The 17863-nt window shown below is 40.6% G+C and overlaps 1 gene segment (V, D, J or C); it reads right to left on the reverse strand.

Annotated features, from left to right (window-relative positions):
• Window positions 1-16568: 16568 nt before the first annotated feature.
• On the reverse strand, window positions 16569-17133 carry LOC110542776 (immunoglobulin heavy variable 3-74-like). The segment is given in 2 exon segments: window positions 16569-16900; window positions 17022-17133. Coding segments are annotated over 2 exon segments (378 nt in total).
• Between the last annotated feature and the right edge of the window lie 730 nt (window positions 17134-17863).

Raw genomic sequence — 17863 nt, forward strand, 5'->3', positions numbered from 1 at the left:
CTTTTCTTGTTTCTCTCCCCACATCTCACTTTTGACTTCACATCACCAATATTCCCTTGTTCTTGGTCCTCTTTGTCCCACACTTAGGATGTGATCCTCTCCGAGGATTCCCATTCTAGTTCCAATACTTACAAAATAGAGGTCAGCACATAGGACACACCCAATGTAGGCTCTGCATATGACAGAAACAGGCAATGTTTGTGTTTTCAATTCCTTGTTATATTGTTTTGCATAACCTTTTCCAGTTCCACTCATGTTCCTCCAAGTTGCAGAGAACACTGGACAAGAGGAGGTGAGAAGGGTGTAAGAGGTGGAGCGTGGGAAAGAGTGCTGGGAAATAAGGTCTTGGGGACACGACATGGCTACCTCATTCCTAACTCATGGTGGATGTTGTTTTGTGTGTAAACCCTACCTGAGACCCAGCCAACTAAACACACAGTATAGACTGTGCAGACTATTTCCAGGCCTTATGTCTTAGTGAGGAATTCTTGGATGTAGCCTTTCATGGAGAGAATTTATCTGTTTGAAAATGTGGTCACTGGTGGGTGTTCTATTCTGTAATCCTTGCTTCTACTGCTCACATGCACATATAGGTAGGATTAATCAGCTTAAAATTGTTGTGAAGTTGTAAGAGGTGTATGTTGGGACAAAATGAGAGGTGTTGAAGGACAGATGAGTTGAACCAGCCAGCCCAGAGCTGAAAATAAGTAAGAAAAGGTGAACTTATTAAGCCATAATTCTCAGAGGCTGAAAACATTCTAGGCCTCAGATTGTATGGATGCTAGAAGATTCCAGGACTACACCTATGACAGCAGAAAGTGACAGTAAGCCCTCTAGATCACAACTGAAACAGGTGAATAAAGGTGGCTTCTACACTTCTCCCCTCTCTGAAAGTCTAGTCTGTTAGAGTTAAAACATCTGGTCCTGTTTTTTTTTTTTGTGTGTGTGTGTTTGTGTGTCTGTGCTCTGTTGCTTGGCCTACCTTCCTGAAGAGGGCTGTGGCACCCCAAAAATCTCATGTTCCCCTGGGGCACAGACAGCATGGTGAGAAACAGGCTTTTCCCTGAGCTCCATAGTCAGGCCCAATTCATTGTCTGCCTCCCAAGGAGTCCTGCCCACACCATGAGCATCTAGCCAACCTCACAGACAACCAGATGGATAAAGGCCAGTGTAAAAACACAGTCAAAAGAGCCAGGACAATATGGCAAAAACAGAGCCCCACTATCCTATTACAACAAGTCCTTATATTTATATATCTGAAGCACAAGTAGATGACCTTAAATCTAAACCTATAAAGAAGAAAAGGCACTGAAAGAGAAAAGAAATAAATCTCTTAAAGAAATACAGGAAACTACAATGAAACAGGTGAAGGAAATAAAGCAAACAGATGAAGACCTGAAAATGGAAATAGAAACAATAAAGAGAATATAAAAGGAAGGAATCCTAGAGATAGAATACCTATGTAAGACAGCAGGAACCACACACAGCATCACCAACAGATGCAGGAGATGGAAGACAGAATCTCAGGCACAGCAAATATCATTCAAGTAATTGATATGTTGGTCAAAGATCATTTTAACTCTAAAAATTTTCTGAGACAAAACAGCCAAGAAATCTGGGACATTATTAAAGAACCAAACCTAATAAAAATAGGAATAGAAGAAGAGAAAACTCTCAGGTCCAAGACCCAGAAAATATTTTCAACAATATCACAGAAGAAAACTTCCCCAACCGGAAGAGATTCCTACAAACAAGAAGCTTACAGAACAACAACAACGAAACAAAACAAACAAACAAAGAAACAAACAAAAAAAAAAAACAGATTGGATGAGAAAAGAAAATCCACCCACCACAAAATACTAAAAACACTAAATATTTATCACAAAGGGAGAATATTGAAAACAGCAAGGGAAAAGGCCAAGTAACAGATAGAGGCAGACCTACCTGAATCACCTTTAGTCTCCACAGACTGAAAGCCAGAAGGGGCTGGGCAGTTGTCTTGCAGAATGAAAGAGACCACACATGTAAGCCCAGTCTACTATACCCAGCAAAATTTTAATCAATGTACATGGAGCAAAGAAGATATCCCATGACAAACAGTAACAGTGTGGAACTTCTGTCGCTTTCTGTGTATGTATGTATATATGTCTCAATTATGAATTACAGGGTCACACATGGTGAACAAGATTTCAATATGCTTCCTAACAGTTTTACTTCAGGGAACACCATGGCTAATTAGCCACTGTCATCAGTTCATATGGGGCAGACCACTGTAGTCATTGCTCTGCTCTGCTGCCATTTAAGTAAGAACACCCTGTTTTGCTTTGACAGCAAAATGGTGTCACTGGGCTCATGCTTCTCCAAAATCCAAGTTCATCAAGATAACCTTTAATTGGACTATCCAGGGCTCACACTGTCTGGGCTAGCCTACAGAGAAGAACAAGTACAAAGCTCTTCCGGAATCCTGGTGTTCCTCTCACAGTCAGAATCTCCCAGTTCTAGGGAAGGGCCTGTCTTCCGTTCCCTCCCATGTTGGAAGATTAGATTCCATATACTAAGCCCATTCCTAAATTTTTATCTCTCTGAGCTCTGAATCCCATCACCAATATTAAGCCAAATGATACCATGGATCTTGGCTTCATCAACCATCTTTTGACACACAATTCAGCTGAACAGTAAAACGAACCTTTAGCACATTTTTATGTTGCCAAGTTATAGCTACTGCATTAAGCCTAGGCTCTATGTTCACATGGCCAGTATCACATTATTCACCCAGTTATAATTTCATGTTCTGGCTGACATCTTCCCACACCCTCAAAATACATTCTGCCAACATTGCTTAGGATTCTTCTTATATGAATTTGAATTTTAAAACTTTTTAAAGATTACCATGCAATCATCATTAAGTCACACTCTGTGCTTCATTTCTCACAGCTGCTGTGACCTATGTGTGTTGATGGGTCTACAGACAACAATGGGTGATGGCTCCTCATCTAGAGAGTACTAAGAATTGGTTTTGTTAGTGTCCTTTGAGGGAAGAACCTTGTGTTTTTCCCCACAGAACATAAAGATTAATTATCCCAAGCTAAGGGGGCAGAGTGCAGTAGAGCAGGATGCATTCTTTCACAAATGTGTGTGTGTGTGTGTGTGTGTGTGTGTGTGTGTGTGAACAAAGCCTTGGTGAATAATATTAAACTGTGAAAATATCAAACTATTTAATGAGGGATTGATAAGGACTGGTAAAAGAAGTGGAGTTGACGTCAACACTCATATTTCTCAATACTATGCACATCAAGTAATATTTGGGAGAGGATTATTGCTGAGTGTTCACAGAGAAAATCGCTTTTACCAACTACCAGAACATTTAAAAATGGAATATATGATAAAGAACGGCTTTAGGTAATTTTTGAAGGATCCAGTTGCATTAGGCATCTAAAAGAGAACATATGTTTTTTTGCAACCTGCTTTAGAGTGCTAATACAGGTAAGGTACACTTTATAATTCAATAATAATTTAAAATAGGTGTTTTGTTTCCACATATGAACAAATAAAGAATGATTCATAGTGTAACTGTCAGATGGGTAACTTAGATTCTCCACAGGAAAATAATGTTGTTTTAAAAACAAATCATCTGGGATTTTCAGAGACATATTGAGGGGTCTCAGGAAGATTGCTAAGCAGGAAGAGGAAACCACAAATTACAGCATCAGCCAGCCCTCGGCATGACTTGTAGCACCTGCTCATCAAGTACAGCCCTGAGCTTGCTGAGGTCTGAGGTGCCCTGTGCTTGTTGAGAATGCTCTACAGAGACGTGATGTTGGAACTCACACTACGTCCCATGACTATCTGCTGCAGAAGATTCCTGAGTACTTACACGTGTATACATACACATATACATGTAGACGAAGGTGGAATTATGGTTCATTATTAATATTTGGTATTGATTTAACTTTTAGTTAAACACTGTTTATTCCTAAACCAGCTGTATACAAAAATCACCACACAGAGATTATGATTTATTTAATTAACCTAGAGCACAATGCTGGGCAACAGTTACTCCATCCTAAACCTCCAAACCCACATGGTTTCCTCCCATTCAGATTTCCCACATTATATTTGCTTTTAGTCATATCTTAGGTCTGGTTCATCTCTCCTCATGCTTCCAAGCCCTTTCCTGTAGTTCTCTGCCCTCTGACTCCTCCCACTTGCTTCTTTCTCTTCACTTCTGGACCAGGATGTCTCTATTCTCTCCATTCTGGACCAGGATATCTCTATTCTCTCCATTGCTCAGCATCGGCTGGTTGTTTTATTGACAATACAGAGAACAAATGGTGACATGTTTACACAAACTTGAGACAGGTGAGGCTTAAAATAAACATCACAATGCCATGTCTGGATTGAAACCAGATAGTGGTATACAGAAATCAACATTTGAATGAACAGGGTAAATTGTATACATTCTACAAGACCACTATACAAACATGGTGTTATCATGTAACAGGAGGAAATTCCAAACTAATCACATCATGCTAGGAAATAAAAGCTTTAGAAACAGTTTACCTCTTTTTGAGATGTTGGCTAGCGAGGTCCATTCAATGCCTAATGTTGAAGAGTGTTGTCCATGCTGGGTTACCCTCTATACGTGTCACCCAGATGCTACTGCTGAAGACACCAGGTGTATGAGTCATAGAACATGGACATGTCAGCCTAGTACCAGCTGGAAGGTTCATCTATACTGGCAGCTTTCACAGTTTAGGAGGGTGCATTTCTAGATACCAGAGGACAGAAGTAATTATTATCCTTACTTAGCTTTTGGTCCTACTACATATACCTTGGCAAGATATTATTCCAATCACAAATGGATATTGAAAGTCAAACACACACACACACACACACACACACACGAACATATAATGATACATAAAAAAACATGTTTAAGTATTATTTTTCTAAGTGATAGCAAAGAAGATACAATTGTATTCTGCATATCACGTTAACCACAGAAAACTGTGTAGTCAATCATTATCTGTATGTAATGTATTCTAAAATGTTACAGCAAACAGTTTTTTGCTAAATAATACCTCCTATCACAAACAAAAGTTAAATTTTTGCTAGGCTCTGATCACAGTTTTCTCTAGTCACTGAAGTTCATTTGAAATACCATTGTAACCATGTCGTCCCATGCGCATATGAGAGGCCAAAGAATTAAATATCAGTGGGTATTGTTTTAAAGTTTAAAGCATAAGCCTGAACAAAGGCCAGCCAAATGGAGATATGTCCAGCCACCTGGGAAACTGGCCCAGATGGCCAAGCCAGAACCCCATATGGTCTTGGCACCTAAAGTAAACCAACCAATCATTTCAAAATTGAATTTTCCTTACCCAATCATGAAATGCCAAATCGTGTAAGTCCCTGCTTGCAATTTTTCCCATTAAAAACCTTGTGCCCCTAGACCACTGGGCAGCATTCCTCTCCTGTTTCTGCAGAAAGTTTGTGGCCCATGTTTGAGCACATATATATTAAAAATACCCTCATGTATTTACAGAGGAGTCTATTCCTGGTCTTTGGGGGTATCTCGAACTGGGCAGAACACATTCAGACTTTAGTACACAAATTATTTTTTAATACATTGGAAATTATTCTGCAATTTAAATTATGGTATTCTAATTTCCAACACCTGTTTTGATATAAAGTACGTATGAAAATGTTTCCTGATTGAGATTACTGTACAATGATTTCACAAAACATGAATCTCTTCTGAATTTAGCTTGATTGTTTGAAGGCCACACATTGCCTTTAGGACTCTTGATGTTAGAATCTGGCATTCAGGCTATTAATGAGTTCTGCAGACTTAACCCAAAGTGGAGATATTAATTAAATACTTCCTGGAAAGACAGCAGATTCAAAACTGAACACTACATGTTAATGGCGTATCATGGGGTTTGTTAATTCATTAACACCGAGATCAAGTCCAACCTCATAGTCAGTTTCCAGTGCTGAAAACTTCTGAAGCCTACAGCTTCTATCCATAAAATTCACAGCCAAGAACTGCCTTCTTGGAAATCTTGGAAAAAAATTGCAGTTCTTAGGAATGATAGAATAAATCAAAATCAACATAAAACTATGCACAAATTGGTTGAATTGTACAGGCAAGTGTCCTATGAAAGATTTGTGTTTGTAACAATCAGATTCATCCATATCCACGTGTGAGGCAAATCTGCACTAGAAATCTCAAACTGTGGACACCGGCATCATTAAACAGATATTTACAAGACTTAATCTGAAGAAAGTGGTGACTGCTCTCTGTATGAGAGCTACAGGTGAGAAGTGCTCTCACAGATGGAGAATGCCCTGGTCATCCTGCCAGGGTTCCCCTCACAGCAAAGCAGATAGGCCACTTCCTACCCAAGTCCCTGCATGAGAGCTGATTTGTCCACGCTGGCTTCCTTCCATGGCTGACCTGAAGTCCACTGAAGCACAGTGTGTTCACTGTGCACTAAATTCAGATTCATTTCTATCAGTTCTGTGATGACATTCCTAAGACTGTAATATCCATGTGCTGAGTCAATGTCTTGGAGCTTCTCATTCAATGAGTTAAGCTTTGTAGTGACAGTGGAGCAGAGCAAGACTGGGAGGCTGGGGTCTCTGGGACACTTGTGCCTCATGGACTCCTTCATCACCTTCAAGAACCTCCCTGAGGATGAAACAAAATAGCATAGAAACATTCAACTCTCTCTGCCCTTCCCTGCTTCAGACAGTCTTCCATGATCAATGTCCTCCTCTCTCCATTTCATTTACTTTTAGGTATGCTTATATTCCTTACAGAAGACACACACTTTATACAGTTTTGAATTTTGTCTTTCAGAAGGTCTTAACAACAGGCAATTAGTATAGTTACTGAGAACCATGTTCTATTGGTGGACATGATGTAGGCAGGGGAATGGTCAGATACAGACAGTGAGTCTGGGATTTGACCAAATGATCCACAGCCCAGGTCTGATGGAGAACCAGGGGTCTTAAATTGGGTTATTATTTATGTAATGAAACCCCATGGCCATAGCACCTTGTAGTGAAAGTGTTCGCTTGCATTTCCACATTGCTGTTCATCAGAAAAGGAACTGAGGACACTGTCTGTATCAGGGTAAGAGCCTAGAGGACAGAGCTGATGCAGTAGGATCAACATAAAAGTTGAGACTGTGTTCCACATGTGTCCTCTACACTGAACCCACAGGAGAACATGTGGGCCTAATGTGGGCTGCACTGCAGTGCTGCAGCCATTGGTCCTGGTCACCATATTCCTGGATGTTGTGCAGTTTCCGTATTTGGTGGACAGCTTATTGAGCATGGTGTTTTTAGGACCATGTAGAATGCTCTGGTATAATTTTCCAGTATTTGGTGGACAGCATATTGAGCATGGTGTTTTTAGGACCATGTAGAATGCTCTGGTATAATTTTCCAGTATTTGGTGGACAGCATATTGAGCATGGTGTTTTTAGGACCATGTAGAATGCTCTGGTATAATTTTCCAGTATTTGGTGGACAGTATATTGAGCATGGTGTTTTTAGGACCATGTAGAATGCTCTGGTATAATTTTCCAGCCAGTGATCTCAGGGTTTGTGCATGTGTCCTCATTAGATATATTTTTCTAACACTTGCTGGGCAACCCTGGGAGTGTATAGATCATGAAGGGACAATAAAAACTGCAAATTTATTTATCTGTACTCACAGATCTGAAGTAACCTATCTCTTGCACTCTTCACAAAGGGTGAATATATATTTTTATAGACTCTTGTTTCATGGGCTTCTACCCCTGTCTGTTGTGAATAGTGACCTGGAGGAGACTGAAATGAGCACCAGGAAACAGCACTGAAGTAAACATTTCTGATGAACACATTCTAGAACTCTTTTGTCCAAAGAATGAGCTTAGAGGGGACAGATTTCTGACAGGAAGATGGAGGTTTTGTTGAGGGCCTTTATCTTGTGGACAACTCAGCCCTATTCCTGTACCCCTTTTGGAAACAGGGATTTAGCAGCACCTGACTCCTCTCTTCCTTTGCTGTAGGGCTGCAATCTTCCACCCTGTGCTCTCAGCCTCCCCAGGCTCCTCCCTCTGCCCTGCTCTGCAAGGATGCACATCTTCACATTTTACAGAAACTACAGAAAGGTTGATGCTTGGCTCTCAAAAGACATCCATTACCAGGAATTGTAGAACCTGTTAACTAGCAACTGTTGGAAACTGAGGAGAAATCACAGAAATTGTCAGTGTCAGGCCCCAGCCTGTCTGGAGCAGTTTCCAGTTACCATAATTCACTAGTGCACTTGTGCTGGGAAGCTGTTATGACCAAGTTGTTAGAGCCTCAGATCCCTCGCAGGAGCACTGTCCTCACACATGAGGAGAGAGCTGATGAAGGTGGAGCAGGACAGAGAATGTTTCCCTGGTAGAAGCAGCTGTGCTTCCTGCTCGTATCTCACAAATCTCTGTCTAATGGGAGATTCTGTGAATAGAGAGCTCTCTCCTTCCTTTTCTGCACATGTGTCATGATACCACTGTGTTACAGCCACAACTATGCCATCAGTATAGACCACACAACTGCACCTATAATGTAACAATTTTGAATCATTCCCCATGTGGCATCACGCTGATTATACAATCACTATCACCTGGTTTCCAGTGCCCACCTACTCTTCAATAGTGACACCGTCCATGTGGTCTCAGAATGCCATTGAGAAGAAGGCTCTAGTCGGTTCCCAAGTGCCATGTATAAGTAATTCTGAGCTTCAGATGAAGAACTCAGTCAGAATGGGTCAAGCATCCTTTATAAAATGTTTCTGGGACCGAAGTGACAATAAGATCCTTAGAATCCTCAGAGGGAAAAGTGGGATTATGTGTTAAAAATTCATTTGGACATTAAATTGTGGGAGAACTGTGTAACTAAACCATAACAAATAAATAGAGATAAATAATGGAAAAGGCATGTTACATGTGGAGTGGATTAGCAGCTGCTTGCAGAAAACCAAAGCTCAGTGAACATAACCAGTTTCATTGACCTCATGTCTCAGTGCTGGAGCCTCACACACATTAATTCCCAGCACCACAGCTGACCAGTGCTGGTTCTGTTGTGTATGTTTCTGTGACAATGATGGAGAGAGTGAAATTCATCATGATTCATGGGTCACAGTTCTGCCTGATTTCCATATTGGCTCTAACTTGAACTCCACAGAGTTCCCTCACCAGGGATTCTTACTGAATCTCTGCCCTGCGACTTGGGGTCAACAGTGTAAAGGGTCATTTGCTTCTTGGATATTTTATTGTTATTCAGATACAGAATCACGTCTGCTCAGTGTGATGCTCTGCATGTAATTCAAATCAGAGTTTACTGGATATTAATAAATCATCTATAATGAGGCTGTGGAGATAGCTCTGTGTTTCAAGGTCTCACCATACAAAGACAAAGACATGAGTTTAGTTCTCCATAACTTCAAAATAAGTAGGTCTGGTAGCCAACCAGTAAGCCCAGCTCTGGGATGAGGAGATAGTGTGATCCCTTGGTACTCATTAGTAAGCAAGCATAGGCAGATGCTGAGATCCAGGCTCTGTGATGACACTTATTTCAGAATTATCCTGTAGAGGAAGACATCTCATGTCAACACTCATATGAGTGCAGGCACATAAAAACTCACACTCACACACTCACAAATTGAGACTGAAAAAATAGAAACAAATAGAGACAGAGAAATAAACAGAGGACAGTAATACAGAGAAGAAAAGCCTCTCCACAGAAGCAACCAGACGAGATCCCTTCCACCCACACCCCTAGTGTGGGCATCATAGAAATTCTTGGGATAGCGACCCCAACATTAAAGCCTCTGCCTTGTGGGTCCACCAGTGTAACCCAGGCAAACAATCCCTGGATCTCAGACAGAACTTCATAAGAGTGGTCTGCAGGCCACTGCAATAGTCAGAGGATCCAAGCCTGCACACTGTGCCCGCTAAAAGCGCATGTGAATAGCACCAGCCTCACATTCCTTACTTAAGCAAAACTGAAACCACAACACACACTCCCAAACCAGTGAACCCCTGTCATCTTCCTGAAAAAGCAGTCCAGAAAACAGAAAGAGACGATCATACCCTGAACTACAAACTCAAGAAACAAACAGTGAGGGTTATAAATAACCAGATGGCTAGAGGCAGACGTAAGAATACACCCAACAAAATAATGAGGACATAATGACCTCACCAGCAACCCCACAAAACAATGGACACTTCAATTCACTAGATATACAAGAAAACAACCTCAAAACTATGTTTCTCCAGCTATTAGAGGCCCATAAAGATGAAATGAAAAAAGCCCTCACAGACATAGCCAAAGAAATAGAGACGAACAAAGAGGAAATAAATAGAGCTCTCAGAGAAATGACTACGAAAATTGAGGCAAACAAAGAAGAAATGAACAAAGCTCTCAAAGAAATGTCCACACAAATGAAGGCAAATAAAGAAAAAATAAACGAAGCTCTCATAGAAATACAGGCAATTATAGCCAAAGAAGTAGAGGCACAATTAGTGATACATAGAGAGGAAACGGACAAAAAAATAGAAGCTGTCATTGAAAAGCAGGACTCCACATTCAAACAGATGAAGGAAACAGAGCAAGACATGAAAACAGAATTAGAATCAATAAAGAAAACAAAAATAGAGAAAAACCTAGAGCTGGAGAACATAGAGAAAAGATCAGGAACTACAAAGGTAAGCATCATCAACAGAATACAAGAGATGGAAGAAAGAATCTCAGGAGCCGAAGATACACTTGCGGAAATTGACACGTCTCTCAAAGAAAAAATAAAATCAGAAAAGTTCCAAACACAAAACATCCAAGAAATCAAGGACACCATGAAAAGACAAAATCTAAGAATAATAGGAGTAGTAGAAAAAGAAGACATCAGGCTCAAAGGTCCGGAAAATATTTTCAAGAAAATTTTACCAACTTAAAGGAGATGTCTATAAACATACAAGAGGCCTACAGAACACCAAGTAGACTAGACCAGAAAAGAAATTCTTCACGTCACATCATAAACAAAACACTGAACCTACAGAACAAAGAAAAAATTCTAAAAGCAGCAAGGGAAAAAGGCCAAATAACATATGAAGGTAGACCTATCAGAATCACACCAGATTTCTCAACAGAAACTATGAAAGCCAGAAGGGCCTGGACAGAAACCATACAGTCCTTAAGGAACCAGAGATTCCAACCCAGACTAGTATACCCAGCAAAACTTTCAATCAACATAGACAGAGAATTCAAAATATTCCATGACAAAACCAAATTTAAACAATATCTACATAGTAACCCAGCTCTACAGAAGTTACGGAAGGGAAACTCCAAACCAAAGAAAACAACTACATCTAAGGAAACACAGGAAATAGATAACTACACCACCACCACCACCACAACAACAAAAACAAACAAAAGAATACAAGCAATGAAACTCAGTGACACCACCAACCCCACATCAAAAGTACGTAACAATTGTTGGTCACTAGTATCTATCAACATCAACGGACTCAACTCCCCAATAAAAAGACACAGACTAGCAGAATGGTTGTGGAAACAGGATCCAACATTCTGTTGCATCCAAGAAACACACCTATGCAACAAAGATAAACACTAACTCAGAGTAGAGTGCTGGAAAAATGTTTTTCAAGCAAATGGTTCCAGAAAACAAGTTGGAGTAGAGATCCTAATATCTAATAAAATAGACTTTCAACCCAAGCTAATAAAAAAAGATAAGGAGGACCACTATATTCTCATCAAAGGAAAAAGCCACCAAGAGGACATCACAATTTTGAATATCTATGCCTCAAATACAAGAGCACCTACATTCATAAATGAAACAATATTAAAGCTTAAATCACACATTGATCCTAATACCTTAATAGTGGGAGACTTCAACACTCCACTCTTACCAAGGGACAGATCAACTAGACAGAAAACAAATAGGGAAATAAAAACACTTACAGAGACCCTAAATCAAATGGACCTAATAGATGCCTACAGATCTTTGCATCCAAATTCAAAAGAGTATACCTCCTTTTAAGCACCACATGGAACCTTCTCCAAAATAGACCATAAAGTTGGTCATAAAGCAAGCCTCAACAGATACAAAAAGGTTGAAATAATCCCTTGTATTCTATCTGACCACCATGGACTAAAGCTGGACCTCAACAACAACAGAAATAACAAAAAGCCAACTCACACATGGATACTGAACAACTTGTTACTCAATGACAGCTGGGTTAAGGAAGAAATAAAGAAAGAAATTAAAGACTTCCTAGAATTCAATGAAAATGAAGGCACAACATACCCAAACTTAAGGGACACATTAAAAGCAGTGCTCATAGGAATATTTATAGCACTAAGTGCCTTCAAGAAGAAATTTGTAACATCACATACAAGCACCTTAATGGCCCAAATGAAAACCCTAGGAAAAAAAGAAGGAGATACACTCAAGAGGAGCAGAAGGCTGGAAATAATCAAAGTCAGGGCTGAAATCAATCAATTAGAAACAAATAAAACTATTCAAAGAATCAATGAAAAAAACTGGTTCTTTGAGAAAATCAAGATAGACAAACCCTTAGCCAAACTAACTAAAAAACAGAGAATCTATCCAAATCTGCAAAATCAGAAATGAAAAGTGGGACATAACTATAGACACTGAGAAAATTCAAATAATCATTAGGTCTTACTTCCAAAGCCTATATGCCACAAAATTTGAAAACCTAAATGAAGTGGACAATTTTCTTGATAGATTCCATATTCCAACATTAAATCAAGATCAGGTAGAAAGACTGAATAGCCCTATATCCCCCAAGGAAATTGAAGCAGTCATTAACAGTCTCCCCTCCAAAAAAAGCCCTGGGCCAGATGGTTTCAGTGCGGAATTCTACCAGACCTTCAAAGAAGTGCTAACACCAATTCTCCTCAAACTATTCCACAAAATAGAAACAGAAGGTACATTACCAAACTCATTCTATGAAGTGACAGTCACCCTGATACCTAAACCACACAAAGACCCAACAAAAAAAGAGAACTTCAGACTTATCTCCCTTATGAACATTGATGCAAAAATACTCAATAAAATCCTTGCAAACCGAATCCAAGTACACATCAAAGATACTATCCACCATGATCAAGTAGGCTACATCCCAGGCATGCAAGGGTAGTTAAACATATGGAAATCCATCAATGTAATCCACCACATAAACAAACTGAAGGAGAAAAACCACATGATCATCTCCTTAGATGCTGAAAAAGCATTTGACAAAGTCCAACACCCATTCATGTTTAAAGTCTTGGAGAGATCAGGGATACAAGGCACATACCTAAACATAGTAAAGGCAATATACAGCAAGCCTATAGCCAACATCAAACTCAATGGAGAGAAACTTAAATCAATCCCACTGAAATCAGGGACAAGACAAGGCTGCCCACTCTCTCCATACCTCTTCAACATAGTACTTGGTGTCCTAGCCAGAGCAATAAGACAACTAAATGAGATCAAGGGGATACAAATCAGAAAGGAAGAGGTCAAAGTGTTACTATTCACAGATGATATGATATGATAGTATATATGAGCAACCCCAAAAATTCAACCAGAGAACTCCTCCAGCTGACAAACACCTTCAGCAAAGTGGCAGGATACAAAATCAACTCAAAAAAAAAAAAATCAGAAGCTCTCCTGTATACCAAAGATAAAAGGGACGAGAAAGAAATTAGGGAAACAACACCCTTCACAATAGCCACTAATAACATAAAGTACCTTGAGGTGACACTAACCAAGCAAGTGAAAGACCTGTTTGAGAAAAACTTCAAGTCTCTGAAGAAAGAAATTGAAGAAGATATCAGAAGATGGAAAGATCTCCCGTGCTCTTGGATTGTTAGGATTAACATTGTGAAAATGTCCATCCTGCCAAAAGCAATCTACAGATTCAATGCAATTCCCATCAAATTACCAACACAATTCTTTACAGACCTGGAAAGAAAAATTCTCAACTTCATATGGAATAACAAGAAACCCAGAATTGCTAAAACAATCCTCTAGAATAAAAGATCTTCTGGAGGTATCTCCATCCCCGATATCAAGCAGTACTACAGAGCAATAGTAATAAAAACTACATGGTATTTGCATAAAAACAGAAAGGAGGATCAATGGAACCGAATAGAAGACCCAGAAATAAGCTCACACATCTATGAATACTCGATTTTTGACAAAGAAGCCAAAACCATTCAATGGAAAGAAGACAGCATCTTCAACAAATGGTGATGGTCCAATTGGATGTCTACATGTAGAAAAATGAAAATAGATCCATATTTATCACCCTGCACAAAACTAAAGTCCAAGTGGATCAAACACCTCAACATAAAACCGGACTCACTAAATTGGTTAGAAGAAAAAGTGGGGAATACCCTTGAACTCATTGGCACAGGAGACAACTTCCTGAACAGAACACCAACAGCACAGGCTCTAAGAGCAACAATCAATAAATGGGACCTCATGAAACTAAAAAGTTTCTGTAGAGCAAAGGACACCATCATCAAAACAAAAAGATTGCCTACAGATTGGGAAAGAATCTTCACTAGCCCTTTATCTGACAGAGGGCTAATATCCAGTATATACAAAGAACTAAACAATCTGAAAAGCAGGAAGCCAAGTAATCAATTAAAAAATGGGGAACAGAGCTAAACAGAGAATTCTCGACAGAAGAATATCGAATGGCAGAGAAACACTTAAAGAAATGCTCATTGTCATTAGCCATCAGGGAAATGCAAATCAAAATAACCCTGAGATTTCACCTGACACCCATCAGAAAGGCCAAGATGAAAAAGTCAAGTGACAACACATGCTAGAGAGGATGTGGAGAAAGGGGAACCCTCTTCCACTGCTGGTGGGAATGTAAACTGGTACAACCACTTTAGAAATCTATCTGGCGCTTTCTCAGAAAATTAGGAATAGTGCTTCCTCAAGACCCAGCTATACCACTGCTAGGTATATACCCAAATTTTGCTCAAGTACACAAAAGGGATATTTGCTCAACCATGTTTATAGCAGCTTTATTTGTAATAGCCAGAACCTGGAAACAACCCAGATGTCCATCAATGGAGGAATGGATACAGAAATTGTGATATTTTTTTTTTTCAATGCAGTTTATTCAGGAACATTGAACAATCCTCGGACCCCGGGGAAAGCCAGCCCACAGCTTAAATAGCCTCTGGGTAGCCAACCCAGGCGTGCCACGGGGGCAATGCAGATAGGTCCACATACATGGAAGCAAGCCAGATCCTCGGCCTTAGCCAAATGTGGAGTTGTTCGTGACAGAGAGCACTCACCATCGGGAAGGTGGAAGGCGGAAACTAGCTCCATCTTTAAGGCATAGCATTCCGCAGCTCTCTACAGTTCCCCCTTTTTGTTTTAGACACATCAGGCAAGAGTAGAGATTGTGGTATTTTTACACAAAGGAATCCTACTCAGAAATCAAAAAGGAGGAAATCATGAAATTTGCAGGCAAATGGTGGGATCTAGAAAAGATCATTCTGAGTGAAATATCCCAGAAAGAGAAAGATAAACACGGTATATACTCACTTATATAGACCTATGATAAACATAATGAAATCTATACACCTCAAAAAGATAATCAAGAGAGCGGAGATGTGGTAAGATGATCAATCCTGGTTTAGAAAGACAGATGCGATGTGCATTGAATGTATGACAGGAGTCTACTGAAGGCATCTGAAAGACTCTAACTATCAGTGTTTTCAAAGCACATACAAAGACTCATAATCAAACCTTCGGCAGAGTACAGGGAATCATATGAAAAGGGGAGTTAGTATGATGGGGAAAGGATAGGAGCTCCACAAGGACCAAATATATCTGGGCACAGGGTCTTTTCTGAGACTGACATTCAACCAAGGACCATGTATGGATATAACCTAGAACCTCTGCTCAGATGAAAGCTGTGGTAGCTCAGTAACCAACTGGTTTCCCATAGTGAGGGGAACAGGGACTATTTCTGACAGGAACTCAATGGCTGGCTCTTTGACCTCCCCACCCCCAAGGGAGGAACAGTGCTGTTAGGCCGCAGAGGAGGGCTTTGCAGCCAGTCCTGAAGATACCTGATAAAACAGGGTCAGATGAATGGGGAGGAGCACCCCCATCAGTGGACTTGGAAAGGGGCAGGGAGGAGATGAGGGAGGGAGGGTGGAATTGGGAGGGAATGAGGGAGCGGGATACAGCTGGCATAAAGAGTTAATAAAATGTAACTGATAAGAACAAAATAAAATTAAAAAAAAGATCAAAAATAAATATTAAACACATCTCACACACGAAAACAAAAATTTGTTTAAACATTTGGACCCTTCAAGTTTTACTATACATGATCCTGTAGAGAGGCAGCCCAAACTCAGCTTGTCCTGCCCTCCATGTCCTCTCGGAACAGGGTCACCCAGAGCGCTGTGTGCTCTCAGCGCCCCCTGCTGGTCATGAGCGCCCTGCAGGGAGGTTTGTGTCTGAGCTCTCAGTTACATTCGCTCACTGTGTCTCTTGCACAGTAATACGTGGCCGTGTCCTCAGACCTCAGACTGTTCATTTGCAGGTAGAGAGTGTTCTTGGCATTGTCTCTGGAGATGGTGAACCGGCCCTTCACGGCGTCGGCATAAGCGGTGCTACCACCACCAGTATGTATGGCTGCGACCCATTCCAGCCCCTTCCCTGGAACCTGGCGGACCCAGTGCATCCAGTAGCTACTACTGAAGGTGAATCCAGAGGCCACACAGGAGAGTTTCAGGGACTTTCCAGGCTGCACCAAGCCTCCACCAGAATCCACCAACTGTACATCACACTGGACACCTGCAAACACAGAGAAGGCTGGTCAGAAAACTGTCCACACACACACACACACACACACACACACACAATTTTTTCTTTCTCATGTACATGTAACACAAAGAGTCTTTTCTCCAAAAATTACCTTTTATAATAAAGACAAGGAAAACCAAGCTGAGCCCCAAGTCCATCGTGTGTGATCTGTGGTCAGGAATGATCACTGATTGAAAAAGACCTGGGAATCTAGGGCTGGGCTCCTCTGCCAGAGCTGCAGGGTCAGGGCAGGGCTGGTTTTCAAGGGCACTGAGAAACCTTATTTGCATGTCTTCCTCTATAGCTCTCTGGAGTTGGACACTCAGCAGAAGGCAATGCTCAGAGCAGATATAAGACAGTGATGTCAGGTACAGGGTTTCATGAAAGTTATAGCAGGTTCTTCTTCACCTTTTAAAGGAATCTCTTTACTTCATTTATTTCCCTTTTATGCATATGCACAGAACATGCTTTTCTTTCCATACTTGTACTTCTCCTTAGAATAATTGTATTATCAAATGGTGCCACAGATAATTGTGTGAAGGAATGTGGTAATGGAATTTTGCCCCCTGGCCTTGGCAGATATGGGTCTAATCTAAAGTTCAGTGTCTCAGAAACTGACCTTGGCAGCTTCTCCAGTGGGGTGTTCTGCTCCTGAGAACCACAAACTTTGTGTAACCTTGACTGAATCCTTGGAGCTTTGCCAAGTGAAGCAGATGAGCTGTTACCAGGAGAAAGTTGCTTGTGGTTTTTTCTTTAAAAAAGCTGCTTGAGTGACTAATAAAGGAGTCTTCATTAGAAGACTGACTCCCTTCTTCGCGTCTCTGCCCCTATCATTCCCACTCTCTCTTTCAGAGAGACCATACTCAACTTTCCCTAGGGATGAACCAATTGTGTTTCTATATGTGAGTTTTGTTTCTCACACTGCCTGCACTGGGTATGGATTTTCCCTGATGT

This window comes from Meriones unguiculatus, chromosome 7 (assembly GCF_030254825.1).
Source record: "Meriones unguiculatus strain TT.TT164.6M chromosome 7, Bangor_MerUng_6.1, whole genome shotgun sequence".
NCBI lineage: Eukaryota > Metazoa > Chordata > Mammalia > Rodentia > Muridae > Meriones > Meriones unguiculatus.